General features: G+C 47.3%; 2 protein-coding genes across 6 annotated transcripts in view; one reads left to right on the top strand and one right to left on the bottom strand.

Moving 5' to 3' along the window:
* The window catches only part of LOC308591108 (uncharacterized protein C1orf159), a 32,937-nt gene extending 27,617 nt beyond the window's left edge, over window positions 1-5,320 (bottom strand). For 3 of the 5 annotated variants that reach the window (XM_081201706.1, XM_081201708.1, XM_081201707.1), the window contains exon 1: window positions 5,071-5,275. In XM_081201706.1, the coding sequence (XP_081057832.1) occupies window positions 5,071-5,259 (189 nt within the window). In that variant the 5' untranslated portion in view covers window positions 5,260-5,275. The other 2 variants (XM_081201710.1, XM_081201709.1) reach the window with 2 other exon arrangements.
* A 69-nt stretch (window positions 5,321-5,389) lies between these two features.
* LOC308590981 (uncharacterized protein) overlaps window positions 5,390-12,048 on the top strand; it is a 220,976-nt gene continuing 214,317 nt past the window's right edge. The window contains exon 1 of the mRNA XM_081201423.1: window positions 5,390-5,509. The gene's annotated coding sequence lies outside the window, so the exon portion shown is untranslated. The remainder of the gene's footprint in view (window positions 5,510-12,048) is intronic.

Genomic DNA, 12,048 nt, shown 5'->3' with positions numbered 1-12,048 from the left:
GCTCTAGCAAACTTTGACTCATCACGATTCTTGTACAGCTGCAGGAATTAGTGCAAACACAACCCAGAAAAACTCAAAACTTTGTGGGACTTGGGACGCGGGTGGTGCTGTGGGTAAAACCTCAGCGCCTAGGACTTGCCGATCGCATGGTCGGCAGTTCGAATCCCCGCGGCAGGGTGCGCTCCCGTCGTTCGGTCCCAGCGCCTGCCAACCTAGCAGTTCGAAAGCACCTCCGGGTGCAAGTAGATAAATAGGGACCGCTTACCAGCGGGAAGGTAAACGGCGTTCCGTGTGCTGCGGTGGCTCGCTGGATGCAGCTTGTCACGCTGGCCACGTGACCCGGAAGTGTCTGCGGACAGCGCTGGCTCCTGGCCTATAGAGTGAGATGAGCGCACAACCCTAGAGTCTGGCAAGACTGGCCCGAACGGGCAGGGGTACCTTTACCTTTATGTGGGACTTACGAAATGTACACAGTACAGCGAGAGTTGTGGATGCAGAGAGAATACCAGACTCTAAAGCCCCATCTAGATAGTTCAACCTTCTTAAAAGGATTGAAACACATTATTTGAAATATGCCTGGCTAGGACTTATCAGACAACAGGATATTGCAGAGAAAGGCTCAGAAGTCAGAGAAGCCATGAAAATTCAAGGCTGTCACAGCCCCTCTCTAACTCAAAGTTTGGAATCCTTTTCCTGCCAGCAACGCGATGCTTCTCCAACCATCCCTCTATTTCTTGCTGGGCCTTGCACTGTCTGCTAAATATACAAACAAATTTTCCTTCTTCAACACCTTCAAGAAGTTTGAATGATATCCCCTGCCCATTCCAGGAATCTGACCAATTTATTATTTAAGGCAGCATGCCCATTCCTCTCCCCTTTGGACAGCCTTGCTTCCAGGAGTAACGGGGACTTATTTCAGTTTGGTGTATTAAATTACACAGCTGTCTTTTATGTAATAGTCATTTAAATAATAAAGAAAACCCTCTAGCTGCCATAGCTGGATGAAACTTTTGCTACAGGACATCCCCAATACGAAAGGTTTCTCAATCCAGGGATGGAGACATACAAAACAAGGAAACAGAATCAAGGCACAGCAACCCCGAGTCCTGCTCCAGATCATTTTTCATAGAATCACAGAATTGTAGAGTTGGATGGAATCTAGTCCAACCCCCTGCAATGCAGAATCTTAATTACATCATACATGACAGATGACCATCTAACCTCCACTTAAAAACGCCAAAGGAAGGAGAATCTACCACCTTCCAAGGAAGTCCATTCCATTGTTGAACAGCTCCTACTGCCTTAAAGTTCTTCCTGATGTTTAGTTGAAATCTCTCTTCTTGTAACTTGTTTTTTTTTAATAAAATTTTTATTGGTTTTTCACATTTTATAAAGACATAACATACACAAAAAAGACAAAGACAAAAACATGCATAATTTCAAAAATCTTATTTTCTTAAGTCTTCTTGTAACTTGTAGCCATTGGCTATCACATCTCCTCTCAGTTTCCTCTTTTCCAGCATAAACATACCCAATTCCCTCAACCATTCCTCATAAGGCTCCAGGTGTGGTCTGATCAAAACAAAATAGAGTAGTAATATTCATTCATTCATAAACCGCCCTATACCTATACCCTATCGCCCTATACCCTGGAGAAGAGGAGGTTAAGGGGTGATATGATAGCCATGTTCAAATATATAAAAGGATGTCATATAGAGGAGGGAGAAAGGTTGTTTTCTGCTGCCCCAGAGAAGCGGACACGGAGCAATGGATCCAAACTACAAGAAAGAAGATTCCACCTAAACATTAGGAAGAACTTCCTGACAGTAAGAGCTGTTCGACAGTGGAATTTGCTGCCAAGGAGTGTGGTGGAGTCTCCTTCTTTGGAGGTCTTTAAGCAGAGGCTTGACAACCATATGTCAGGAGTGCTCTGATGGTGTTTCCTGCTTGGCAGGGGGTTGGACTCGATGGCCCTTGTGGTCTATTCCAACTCTATGATTCTATGATTCTATACCCAGAGGTCTCAGGGCGGTTCACAAAAATAGATCACAATACAGTGGTTCCACCGTTTACGAACATAATTTGTTCCGAAGGTCCATTCTTATCCTGAAACCATTCTTAACATGAGGTGCGCTTTTGCCAATGGGGCCTCCCACTGTGCGCGTGCCACTTCCACTCACATCTCGGGACAAAGTTCGCTTCCAGGAGACCTACTTCCAGGTTAGCGGAGCTGGTTACCCGAAGCGTTCGCAAGGAGGACGGTATGTAACCAGAGGTATTACTTTATATAAAAGCAAAACAATAATCCAATAACCCCCTCAAAAAAGAGCCACATTTTAAAATATTACTTCCCTTGATCAGGACACTATACTTCTGTTGATGCAGCCTAGAATAGCATTAGGGTTTTTTTGCTGCTACATCACACTATTGACTCATGTTAAGCTTGTAGTCTACTAAGATCCTTTTCATATGTACTACTAGCAAGCCAGGTGTTCCCCCCCCCCATCTTATATTTGTATAGCTAGCTCTTCCTGCCTAAATGCAGAATCTTACATTTGTCCCTATAGAAATTCATTTTGTTGTTTCTTTCACTGGATAATTTATGCTTGTCCTGCTCAATAAGGAAGTCACGTTTATAGTCTTCATGGGTACAGGGGTCAAACTCCAAAGCACAGATGCTTCCACTCACCTATGTAAGATGCTCGGGTCTCACCAAGCAGTTCAAAAATTAAGGAACCTTTGCAGCAGTTTCCATTTTTATTACACATACCTCAAACACACCCCAATTAGCAGGAAAAGGAAGAATTGTATATATGCAGCTCAGAACATGAAGCTTTTTCAGAACAGTACTCAGTAGCTGTGAGAGTTCCCATGACACACCTAAAAGCGTTACTGAATTGAAGGAATGAGAAAATTTGCAACAGCCACCGTCAACTTTATCTATAGGTGCAGAGTACAGGCTGTATTGTCTAGTTGCTCACATATCCATTACATTCTTTGCCTGCTGCATGCACATGGTACCAGGTAATTTTCTCCACAAGCACACTACCAAAATGAGTCAGTTAATCTTTTGAGATGCCATGTGTTGCTTTTCTGCAACAAAGAAACATGAAAATGCTCTTTTATACTAGGCCACACTATCTGTCCATCTTGCCCAGTATTGTCCGCTCTGGCTAGCAGCTGCAGCTCTCAGGCAATTTCCCGTTACCTGATCATTTAAAAGTCAAATTAATAAGGGAGCCCAAGATATGTCTCTCTGTAAAAATCAGATGCCAGAGCCCAGATACTCCCCGCCCCACTTCAATAAGGAGTAAAGACATTCCCACTTATTTATCATAAATTAAATTCAGATGGGGGAAGTGAACTCACAACGAACACCATGCAAAACTATTATTACAATGGTGAACTTGTTATCTGAGCCTAACCTTCATTACAAAGCTATTCTGAGGACAAAAGGTACCTCACCTTGTATACCTTGGAAGAAGATGGGATATTAAGTGGAATTATAAAAATATATAATATTCTCCTTATTGGAACTTGCTTGTTTTATAGTCCCACATACTTTAAACAGAAGTGTCTGTAGGGAGCCAGACATACAGGTGTGAGGCCTAAAACACTCTCCCTTTTGAGGGGAGCTTCTCCCCATTTTCATAGGTGAGTAGGTGGGTCAACCCTGAGATCCAATATTGGGCCATTCTCTTTGTGAGAGACTAACTCCTTTATTAAATATATTCTTGAAGGCTACGTCCTCACAAACCAACATACAAACCAGAGCAGGGCAAGTTATAAAGATATGGCATCCACATTGCCAAGCACAGAAAAAAACTTTTAACAAGCTGCTCTGTAACTCAAGTTAAATACAGCATTGAAGAGGAAAGTCTTCAACGCTGACTAAACAACTGGCTACACAGAGCAAGGTGAGGACCTCAGGTCCGGGATCACCATCAAGAAGGCCCCACTTCTTATGCACAACTGACCTTAAGGGTAGGTACCGAAGGTCCCCTGACTCAGGTCGGCAGCGGGGAGTATCCAGTCGGCAGGTCTAACTAGGCCCACCAGACTTCCTCATTTGGTCCATGAGGTGTCAGGTGTGCACCAGTTAAAGCTATAGTTCAGTGGAAAAGGGAGGGGCAATTGATTGGTGGTATATGCAAAACTCCATATAATAATAACAATGATTTATTATGTACACCCCACCCATCTGCAGGCCGTCCTTCAAATCACCCCCAAAACTAGCCCACTTCTTTCTCCAAACCCCCATAGCTTCTATTAAGGTGCATATGAAAACAAGAACCAAGTTTCATAACAAATACAGACGGGAACCTTCTGTCCCAAATATTTAACAAGTCAAGAGGACACTGTCCCATAAGGATGGGAGAGCAAAGCTTCACCCTTGGTCCCTAAAAATATACAGGTGCCAAAATGCTCCTGGCAAAATACCCCCCTCCTCCCAAAAAAACCCCAACTGTGTGTATGTTCACAGGAGTACCAATACGAGACTCCCCCAAATATGTGTGTGTGTAGGTGGAGGTCAGGGTTAGATAATAATAATAATAGTTTTTATTTATACCCCACCCTCCCCAGCCAAGGCCGGGCTCAGGGCGGCTAACAAGCAATAATAAAAACAAGCTGAATGAATACAACTTAAAAACAACATTAAAATACAACATTAAAATATTGAAACATTAGCCCAAATGCATAGGGGAGGGGAGGAAATAGTCTAGACTGGACTCCCCCAAATATATGGGAAGGGAAAGGGGGGCAAAGCTAGATGCCCACAAATGTTTGTCTGTGGGAGGTGGGGTGGAAGGGTCAAGTTAGATCCCCCAGACGCCTATGTGGGGGAAGGTCAATGCAAGTGACGTCAAGGCGAGATTCCACCCGGCCCCCACCTCCCGACCCCCCAAGCAGGAGGCGCCACCGCCTGAGCCTTCCATGCTCGCTGAGGGACAACGGGGGACCCTCCTCCAGCTCTTCAGGGGCTCTACCTTCGGGGAAGAGGAATGGGGGGGAAAGACGGGAGACAGCCCCGCCAAGCCCCGCCCACCCGCGCCCCTTTCCCGGCCTCACCTGAGCGAGCGGACCCAACAGCCGTTGGCAACAGCCGACTCCAACCGGCTCCCTTTCGTACCCCCCGCCCTGAGGCGGCGCCCTGCCCCGCTCCCTCCCGCTCTTCTCTGGGATTTGTAGTCCCGCTGGGGCCCTACGGCCCGCCTGCGCCGCTGGAGCCTCCTGCTCCTCGGAAACTACACCTCCCATCAGCCACCGCGCTTCCGTGCCTCACCTCGTCCAGGTAAACGCGCTTCGCATGCCCCACTTCCCCTCTTTTTACCGCGGCGCCTCTTGGGAAGTGTAGTTTCCAGGCGAGAAGGAGACGCTGCCGTTGAATGCAGCCCTGGACTACAACGACCAGAAATCCTTCCGGGTAGAGAGGCCATCTTGAGTGTTGCTAGGACACGGAGACGCCCCTGGAAGAGGTGGCGGTAGTATTTGGAGGAGGAGGGATCAGGTGAGAGAGAAAGATTATTTTGAGGATGGGGGAATAGGTGATAATTTTTAGGGGTGGTGGTCCACGAAGATCCCTATGCACATACGTTCCATAGGTACAATATAGAAAAAGCTATTCTTACATTAAAAATAATAGTACTAAATTATGTTGACATATATAATCATTATTTTTATGTTTTCAATATTTCATGCTAAGCAGTTAAGCAGAAACAATAGCACTGTATTCTTATCATTATTATTAACAATAATATTCACTATGCAATTATGCAAACATAAACTGAGTAATTTATTCCACATTACAGCACAGAATCATTCAGTTGAATCGTAGAAGATTGTTCCCTTTCCTTAACTCAGGCAGAAGGGAAATGAAACACAGTTCTAATTCACCTTTAAGCACACTGAAAAGAAAAAGAGAGAGAAGAGGTGGGGGAACCAAGCTGCAAAGTATTTAAAAATCTCAGATTGGTCCATTCACATATCTGCAAACTTCTGTCTAAACAAACTAACATACAAGCAGTCTGTGTAATATTAGTGCAGTGATAAATTTTGCATTTATTGCTCCACCCACTGTTGACTCTAGCCCTGCCCACTGCTGTCAAGTGGCCCCTGGAAGATTGCCCAAGATGGGAATGTGGCCCTTGGTGTGAAAAATGTTCCCCACAAAGTTTTACTCAGAGTACACCAATTGAAATTAATGAACCTAATTTAGTCGTGGCCACGAATTTCAGTGGGTCTACTCCTGAGTAGCACTAGTGTTGAATACATTGCATAACACATAATCAATACCCATCCCTCATCAGCTGGTTAGCAAATAGAATTCCACTCCCGGCTGGCTTTGCAGCTAAAGCTCCCTCTTTGGTTTTGCACCGCTCAAAGACATCTCAACATGAAACCCTGATTCTTATTATATCCAGGAAGGGGTGGAGAGAAGCCACAACAGCGTTTTGATGTCACCGAAGAATCAAAGACTGCTTTGATTCGATAGATACCTTTGATTTTTGTAGGGTGATGTGTGAGGAAGGGAAAAGGTGAAGAGTCTTAAAGCCAGCTGAGAGAATAGGGAATTCCCTTCCTTCCCGTAGCTTGGTCCAACAAAACACAACTTCTCCTGAAGACAAAAGGGTTTAACAGGCAGCTCTTTACACTGTTATTACTGAAGCTTGCTGTTTTCAGCACTGATTTTCATTTTTTTTTTGGGGGGGGAAGAGAGATGTTCTTAAAGGGCCAGTTGGCAGGTGACAACATTTCTATATGGATGCCCCTTTAAGAATAATTATAATACAGTGGTGCCTCGCAAGACGAAATTAATTCGTTCCGCGAGTCTCTTCGTCTTGCGGTTTTTTCGTCTTGCGATGCACGGTTTCCCATAGGAATGCATTGAAAATCAATTAATGCGTTCCTAGGGAAACCGCCTTCAGACCAGGTCCGGGGACAGTCTGTCCCCCGACCTCTTCTGAAGGCTGGGGGGGGGGGACAAGGGCTTTTCTTCCCACCCCCAGCATTTTAAAAAACCCCGGGACAGTGGAGGACTTCTCCGCTGTCCGGGGCGATTTAAAAGCCCCTGGGAAGGCAGGCAGGGGGGAGCAAAGACTTTCGCCCCCTGCCCGCCTTCAGAAGGTGTTCCCGCCCCCCTCCCCCCTTCGGAACAGCGTTCCGAAGTGGGGCGGCTGGGGCAGCTGTTCCCGCCCCACCTCCCCCCTTCGGAACAGCGTTCCGAAGTGGGGCGGCTGGGGCAGCTGTTCCCGCCCCCCCTCCCTTCGGAACAGCGTTCCGAAGTGGGGCGGCTGGGGCAGCTGTTCCCGCCCCACCTCCCCCCTTCGGAACAGCGTTCCGAAGTGGGGCGGCTGGGGCAGCTGTTCCCGCCCCACCTCCCCCCTTCGGAACAGCGTTCCGAAGTGGGGCGGCTGGGGCAGCTGTTCCCGCCCCACCTCCCCCCTTCGGAACAGCGTTCCGAAGTGGGGCGGATGCGGCAGCTGTTCCCGCCCCCCCTCCTCACTTCGGAACAGCGTTCCGAAGTGGGGCGGATGGGGCAGCTGTTCCCGCCCCCCCCCTCACTTCGGAACAGCGTTCCGAAGTGGGGCGGATGGGGCAGCTGTTCCCGCCCCACCTCCCCCCTTCGGAACAGCGTTCCGAAGTGGGGCGGATGGGGCAGCTGTTCCCGCCCCCCCTCCTCACTTCGGAACAGCGTTCCGAAGTGGGGCGGATGGGGCAGCTGTTCCCGCCCCACCTCCTCACTTCGGAACAGCGTTCCGAAGTGGGGCGGATGGGGCAGCTGTTCCCGCCCCCCCTCCTCACTTCGGAACAGCGTTCCAAAGTGGGGCGGATGGGGCAGCTGTTCCCGCCCCCCTCCTCACTTCGGAACAGCGTTCCAAAGTGGGGCGGATGGGGCAGCTGTTCCCGCCCCACCTCCCCCCTTCGGAACAGCGTTCCGAAGGGGGGCGGATGGGGCAGCTGTTCCCGCCCCCCCTCCTCACTTCGGAACAGCGTTCCGAAGTGGGGCGGATGGGGCAGCTGTTCCCGCCCCACCTCCCCCCTTCGGAACAGCGTTCCGAAGTGGGGCGGCTGGGGCAGATGTTCCCGCCCCACCTCCCCACTTCGGAACAGCGTTCCGAAGTGGGGCGGCTGGGGCAGATGTTCCCGCCCCCCGCTTTGGAACAGCTTTTTAAAATGCTGGGGGTCGGCAGCGAACGCTCCCGACCCCCAGCATTTTAAAATCTCCCCGGGACAGAGACTTCTCTGCTGTCCCTTGGAGATTTTAAAATGCTGGGGGTCGGCAGCGAACGCTTCGCTCCCGCCCGCCAGCATTTTAAGATCGCCCGGGGCAGGGGGGGGAAGGCAGGCGGGGGGGGAGCAAAGACTTTTGCCCCCCGCCGGCCTTCAGAAGAGGTCCTCTTCTGAAGGCCGGCTGTGGGCGAAAGTCTTTGCTCCCGACCGCCAGCATTTCCCTATGGGCTTTCGTCTTGCGATGCAAGCCCATAGGGAAATTCGTCTTGCGAAGCGCCTCCAAAACAGAAAACCCTTTCGTCTTGCGGGTTTTCCGTCTTGCGAGGCATTCGTCTTGCGGGGTACCACTGTAGTTATAATAAAGTGACAAAGAAATAACAATTCTTCATCACCCATAAAAGGTGGCTCTGTAAAGTATAATGGAAGCTCCTTATTTTTAGGATCTGATAACCATGGCTACTAAACAGCTCCTCCAAAATGTCAACCCTCTTTTGAAGACAAGGGGACAGAGACCAAGGTATGGCATGACCAAAAAGTTTGAAAGGTCTGGACTGCCACCTTCTGAGAGGGCGTGCAATTTGGAGCCACCAGCTGGTTCAATAGGAGGTAAAGTTGCCACACCTCTTGGTTTCAGCCTCCATCCTCAGGGTCTCCAGTGAGAAATAAGGGAGCAACCTGCTTTTTAGTGGGTCAAGTATTTGGAGACTAGTTCTGTCCCTGTGTTCATCAGGCTGCACCCCTGAACCATAAAGTAAAGCCATGTTCTCCCTCCTGACTCACCATCTTGCCATACGTACACTGCTAGGATGTGTTCCTACCACACAGGCCTCACCTGCTCACTTTTGAGCCTCAGGAGACATGACAACTAATTGGCCATTGAGCCAATGGTAGGATTCTGTGAGCACCTCAGCAACATTGTCTAGACCATGGGCCGGCAAACTAAGGCCTACGGGCTGGATCAGGCTCAATTGCCTTCTAAATCCGGCCTGTGGATGGTCCAGGAATCTCCGTGTGGATTGCCAGCGCGTGGATCGCCAGTGTGCATGCGTTCTTCTCCTCTCCCTCACACGGCAGTGGTGCCTCTTCCTCCCTCCCTCCTTCTGGTTTCTCCCCACCCTGCCTAGAGGAGAAAGGGGGCTGGGCTTTGTTGGTGCCAGCCCCTCTCCGGAGCCCTTTCGCGCTCCGCTCACAAGACACAGGAGCTGAGCGCCCCTCTCAAGCAGTCACCAATGTTGTGGTGTACAATGTTAAGAAGACAATTACTTAGCCTTTTGGCTAATATCAAGTCTAGTGAAGAAGATAATTTGCACAGCATAATGATAAAATAATGGTAATAACTGTCCCCCTGCCCCCCATTTAGCAAGCCATAGATTATTTAATGGCTGAATGGTTGGGTAAAGAGGAATGTTTTCACCTGCCACCTAAATCCATGTAATGATGCTCCCAGGAGAGCCTCTCTGGGGAGGGCATTCCACAAATGGGGAGCCACCACCAAAAAGGCCTGCTCTCATGTTGTCACCCTCTGAACTTCTCATGGAGAGTGGGAAACATAGAGAAGAACCTTGGATGATAAGCACAGGATGTGGGTAAGTTTGTATATGGGGAGGCCTGAGGTCCTGAGCTGTGTAAGACTTAATAGGTCAGCACCAGCAGTTTGAATTGGGCCCGGGAACTAATTGGCAGCCAGTGCAGTTGGGCTGGTATCAGCGTTATATGCTCAAACTTTCTTGTTCCGGTGAGCAACCTGGCTGTCAAATTTTGCACCAGCTGAAGTTTCTGAACTGTTCCCAGAGGCAGCTCCACATATAATGCATTGCAATCCATTGACTAGTTTCTATGCACACTCACAGACTCTTCTTTACCCTGCACCCAGCAACCAAGAGGCAGTATCAGAGTTGAAGGACATGTTGCAGGCAGGCAAAAATGACTAAGGTGGCACTTAGGGCCAGTGAGGGATGTGGTCAGAGGAGTCTCCAGTTTTGAGGGCAGAAAGGCTGGGTTGTGAGTGGGGGAAGCACTTGCAAGCACCTTTGCAAACATCAGCCAGAACCATGGAGCACGGGAGCTGGTTTGTTTCTTGTTTAGCAATCAGCTTGAAAATTGTTTACTTGTTTTTTTTGTTACATCTCTGTAAATGAAATGACTTGAGACCTACTTTTACTGAGATAGAGAGAAAAAAATAATTAAAAATAAAAATAAAAATTGGAGGGGCCCAGTCGGTTTCCTCTCCCTTGTCCCAGCTTATCCACTCTGTTAAGGCTGCTCAACTTTCATGCCTACTTGGTAATCCAGCCAGACATTTGGAGAAAGCCGTTAAAATCTTGGAAGAACACACACAGTGACATTTTTACAAATATTTTAATAGACTAGGTTATTGGTCTTGTGCACTACTGAGCGAAATTTTAATTATCTGTGTAATGAGGCTAGGACAGATTTAAGTGCTTCCCTGCCTGTCTTTTCGAAAACGGTAGTCGTTTGTTCCCACATTAACAAGCAGCGAAGGACTTCACTTCTGCTCCGATCATGGAGTCATTTCAATAGGATTCAGATTATGGCTCTTCCTTCCCAGAGGTGCCCCCTACCCTGCAAAGTAGGAAAGGGCAAATCTGTTCATTTTGGTGTCTCACTTTGCCAGTCTAAATATGAGTCTTCCCCATTTCTGCATCAATTTGCAAGTTACTTTTTTTTTAAAGTCCTCATGAAAATTCATCAGCATTTTAGTGTGAATTTTTCCTAATATACACGTTAGTATGTAATTTCCCCTAATGTGTACATTCACGCAAAGTGATTTTTCCTAATGGGATGCATTTTCATATGTTGCTTTCATTAATATAAGTATTTTTATGAACACTTTACCCCGGTGTGTACATTTTTGTACCCATTACTTGGCTGGAGAGAAGCGTGAATTTTGAAGGATGGCTGTGTTTCAGTTTGCGCATTGTTTTGGAAAGTGTGAATTAGGTTGTTTCATCTTAAACTGCACACGGAGTCAAATTTCTCATTCAGCACTACCCAAAAACAAACATGATCTCCCTCCACTCTCAGAGGTAGTACAGGTCATTACCATTATGTGCACGTTCAAAGCACCCACGACTGTGCATGTGTGCATTGTCATGAACCCAGAAGTAGAATAATAATAATAATAATAATAATAATAATAATAATAATAATAATAAAATTATTTATACCCCGCCCATCTGGCTGGGCTTCTCTTGCCACTCTGGGAGGCTTCCAAAAAAATATTAAAATACTGTAATACATCATAGTTACATAGTTACTTAATTACTACACTATGTAGTAAGTGATTTCATTAAAACCCACAGATGCTTTAAAGATCATTAGGGTCTTGACTGCCTTTCATATCCAGGTGAAAAAGATGGTGCCTAATACTTAAATACACAGAATTCAATGCAGTAGTCTTTGTCCACCTAAACATGTACACTAATCCATACATCCAACATTGGTCCCACTGGACAAAATGAAGTAGGGAAAGTTGGCATTTAGAGGTGAATATCTCACTTAAATTACAGGCAGAGTAATTTCTCGGTGGAAAAAACTTAGAAGTTCATTTTTTATTTCAACACATCAAAGAAAAAGGCATAAAAAGGGGGTGTAACTGTGCAGAGCAAGCTTATACACGCTCCACCATTGTGGGGTTGCAATGACCTGGAATGCAACCCCCCTGCAAATTGGGGGTTGCTTGTATACCTCTGAATATTAGTCACTGGGAATGGCAGGTGGGGAGAATGCTCTTGCTCTCAGGACCTGCTTGTGAGCTTCCCATAAACATCTGGTTGACATTATGAAACAGGTTTT

This window comes from Podarcis bocagei, assembly GCF_964188305.1.
Source record: "Podarcis bocagei genome assembly, chromosome: 7".
NCBI classification, from domain to species: Eukaryota; Metazoa; Chordata; class Lepidosauria; order Squamata; family Lacertidae; genus Podarcis; species Podarcis bocagei.
Note: the sequence above shows the minus strand (reverse complement) of the source record. Positions and strands in the feature narration are given on the sequence as shown.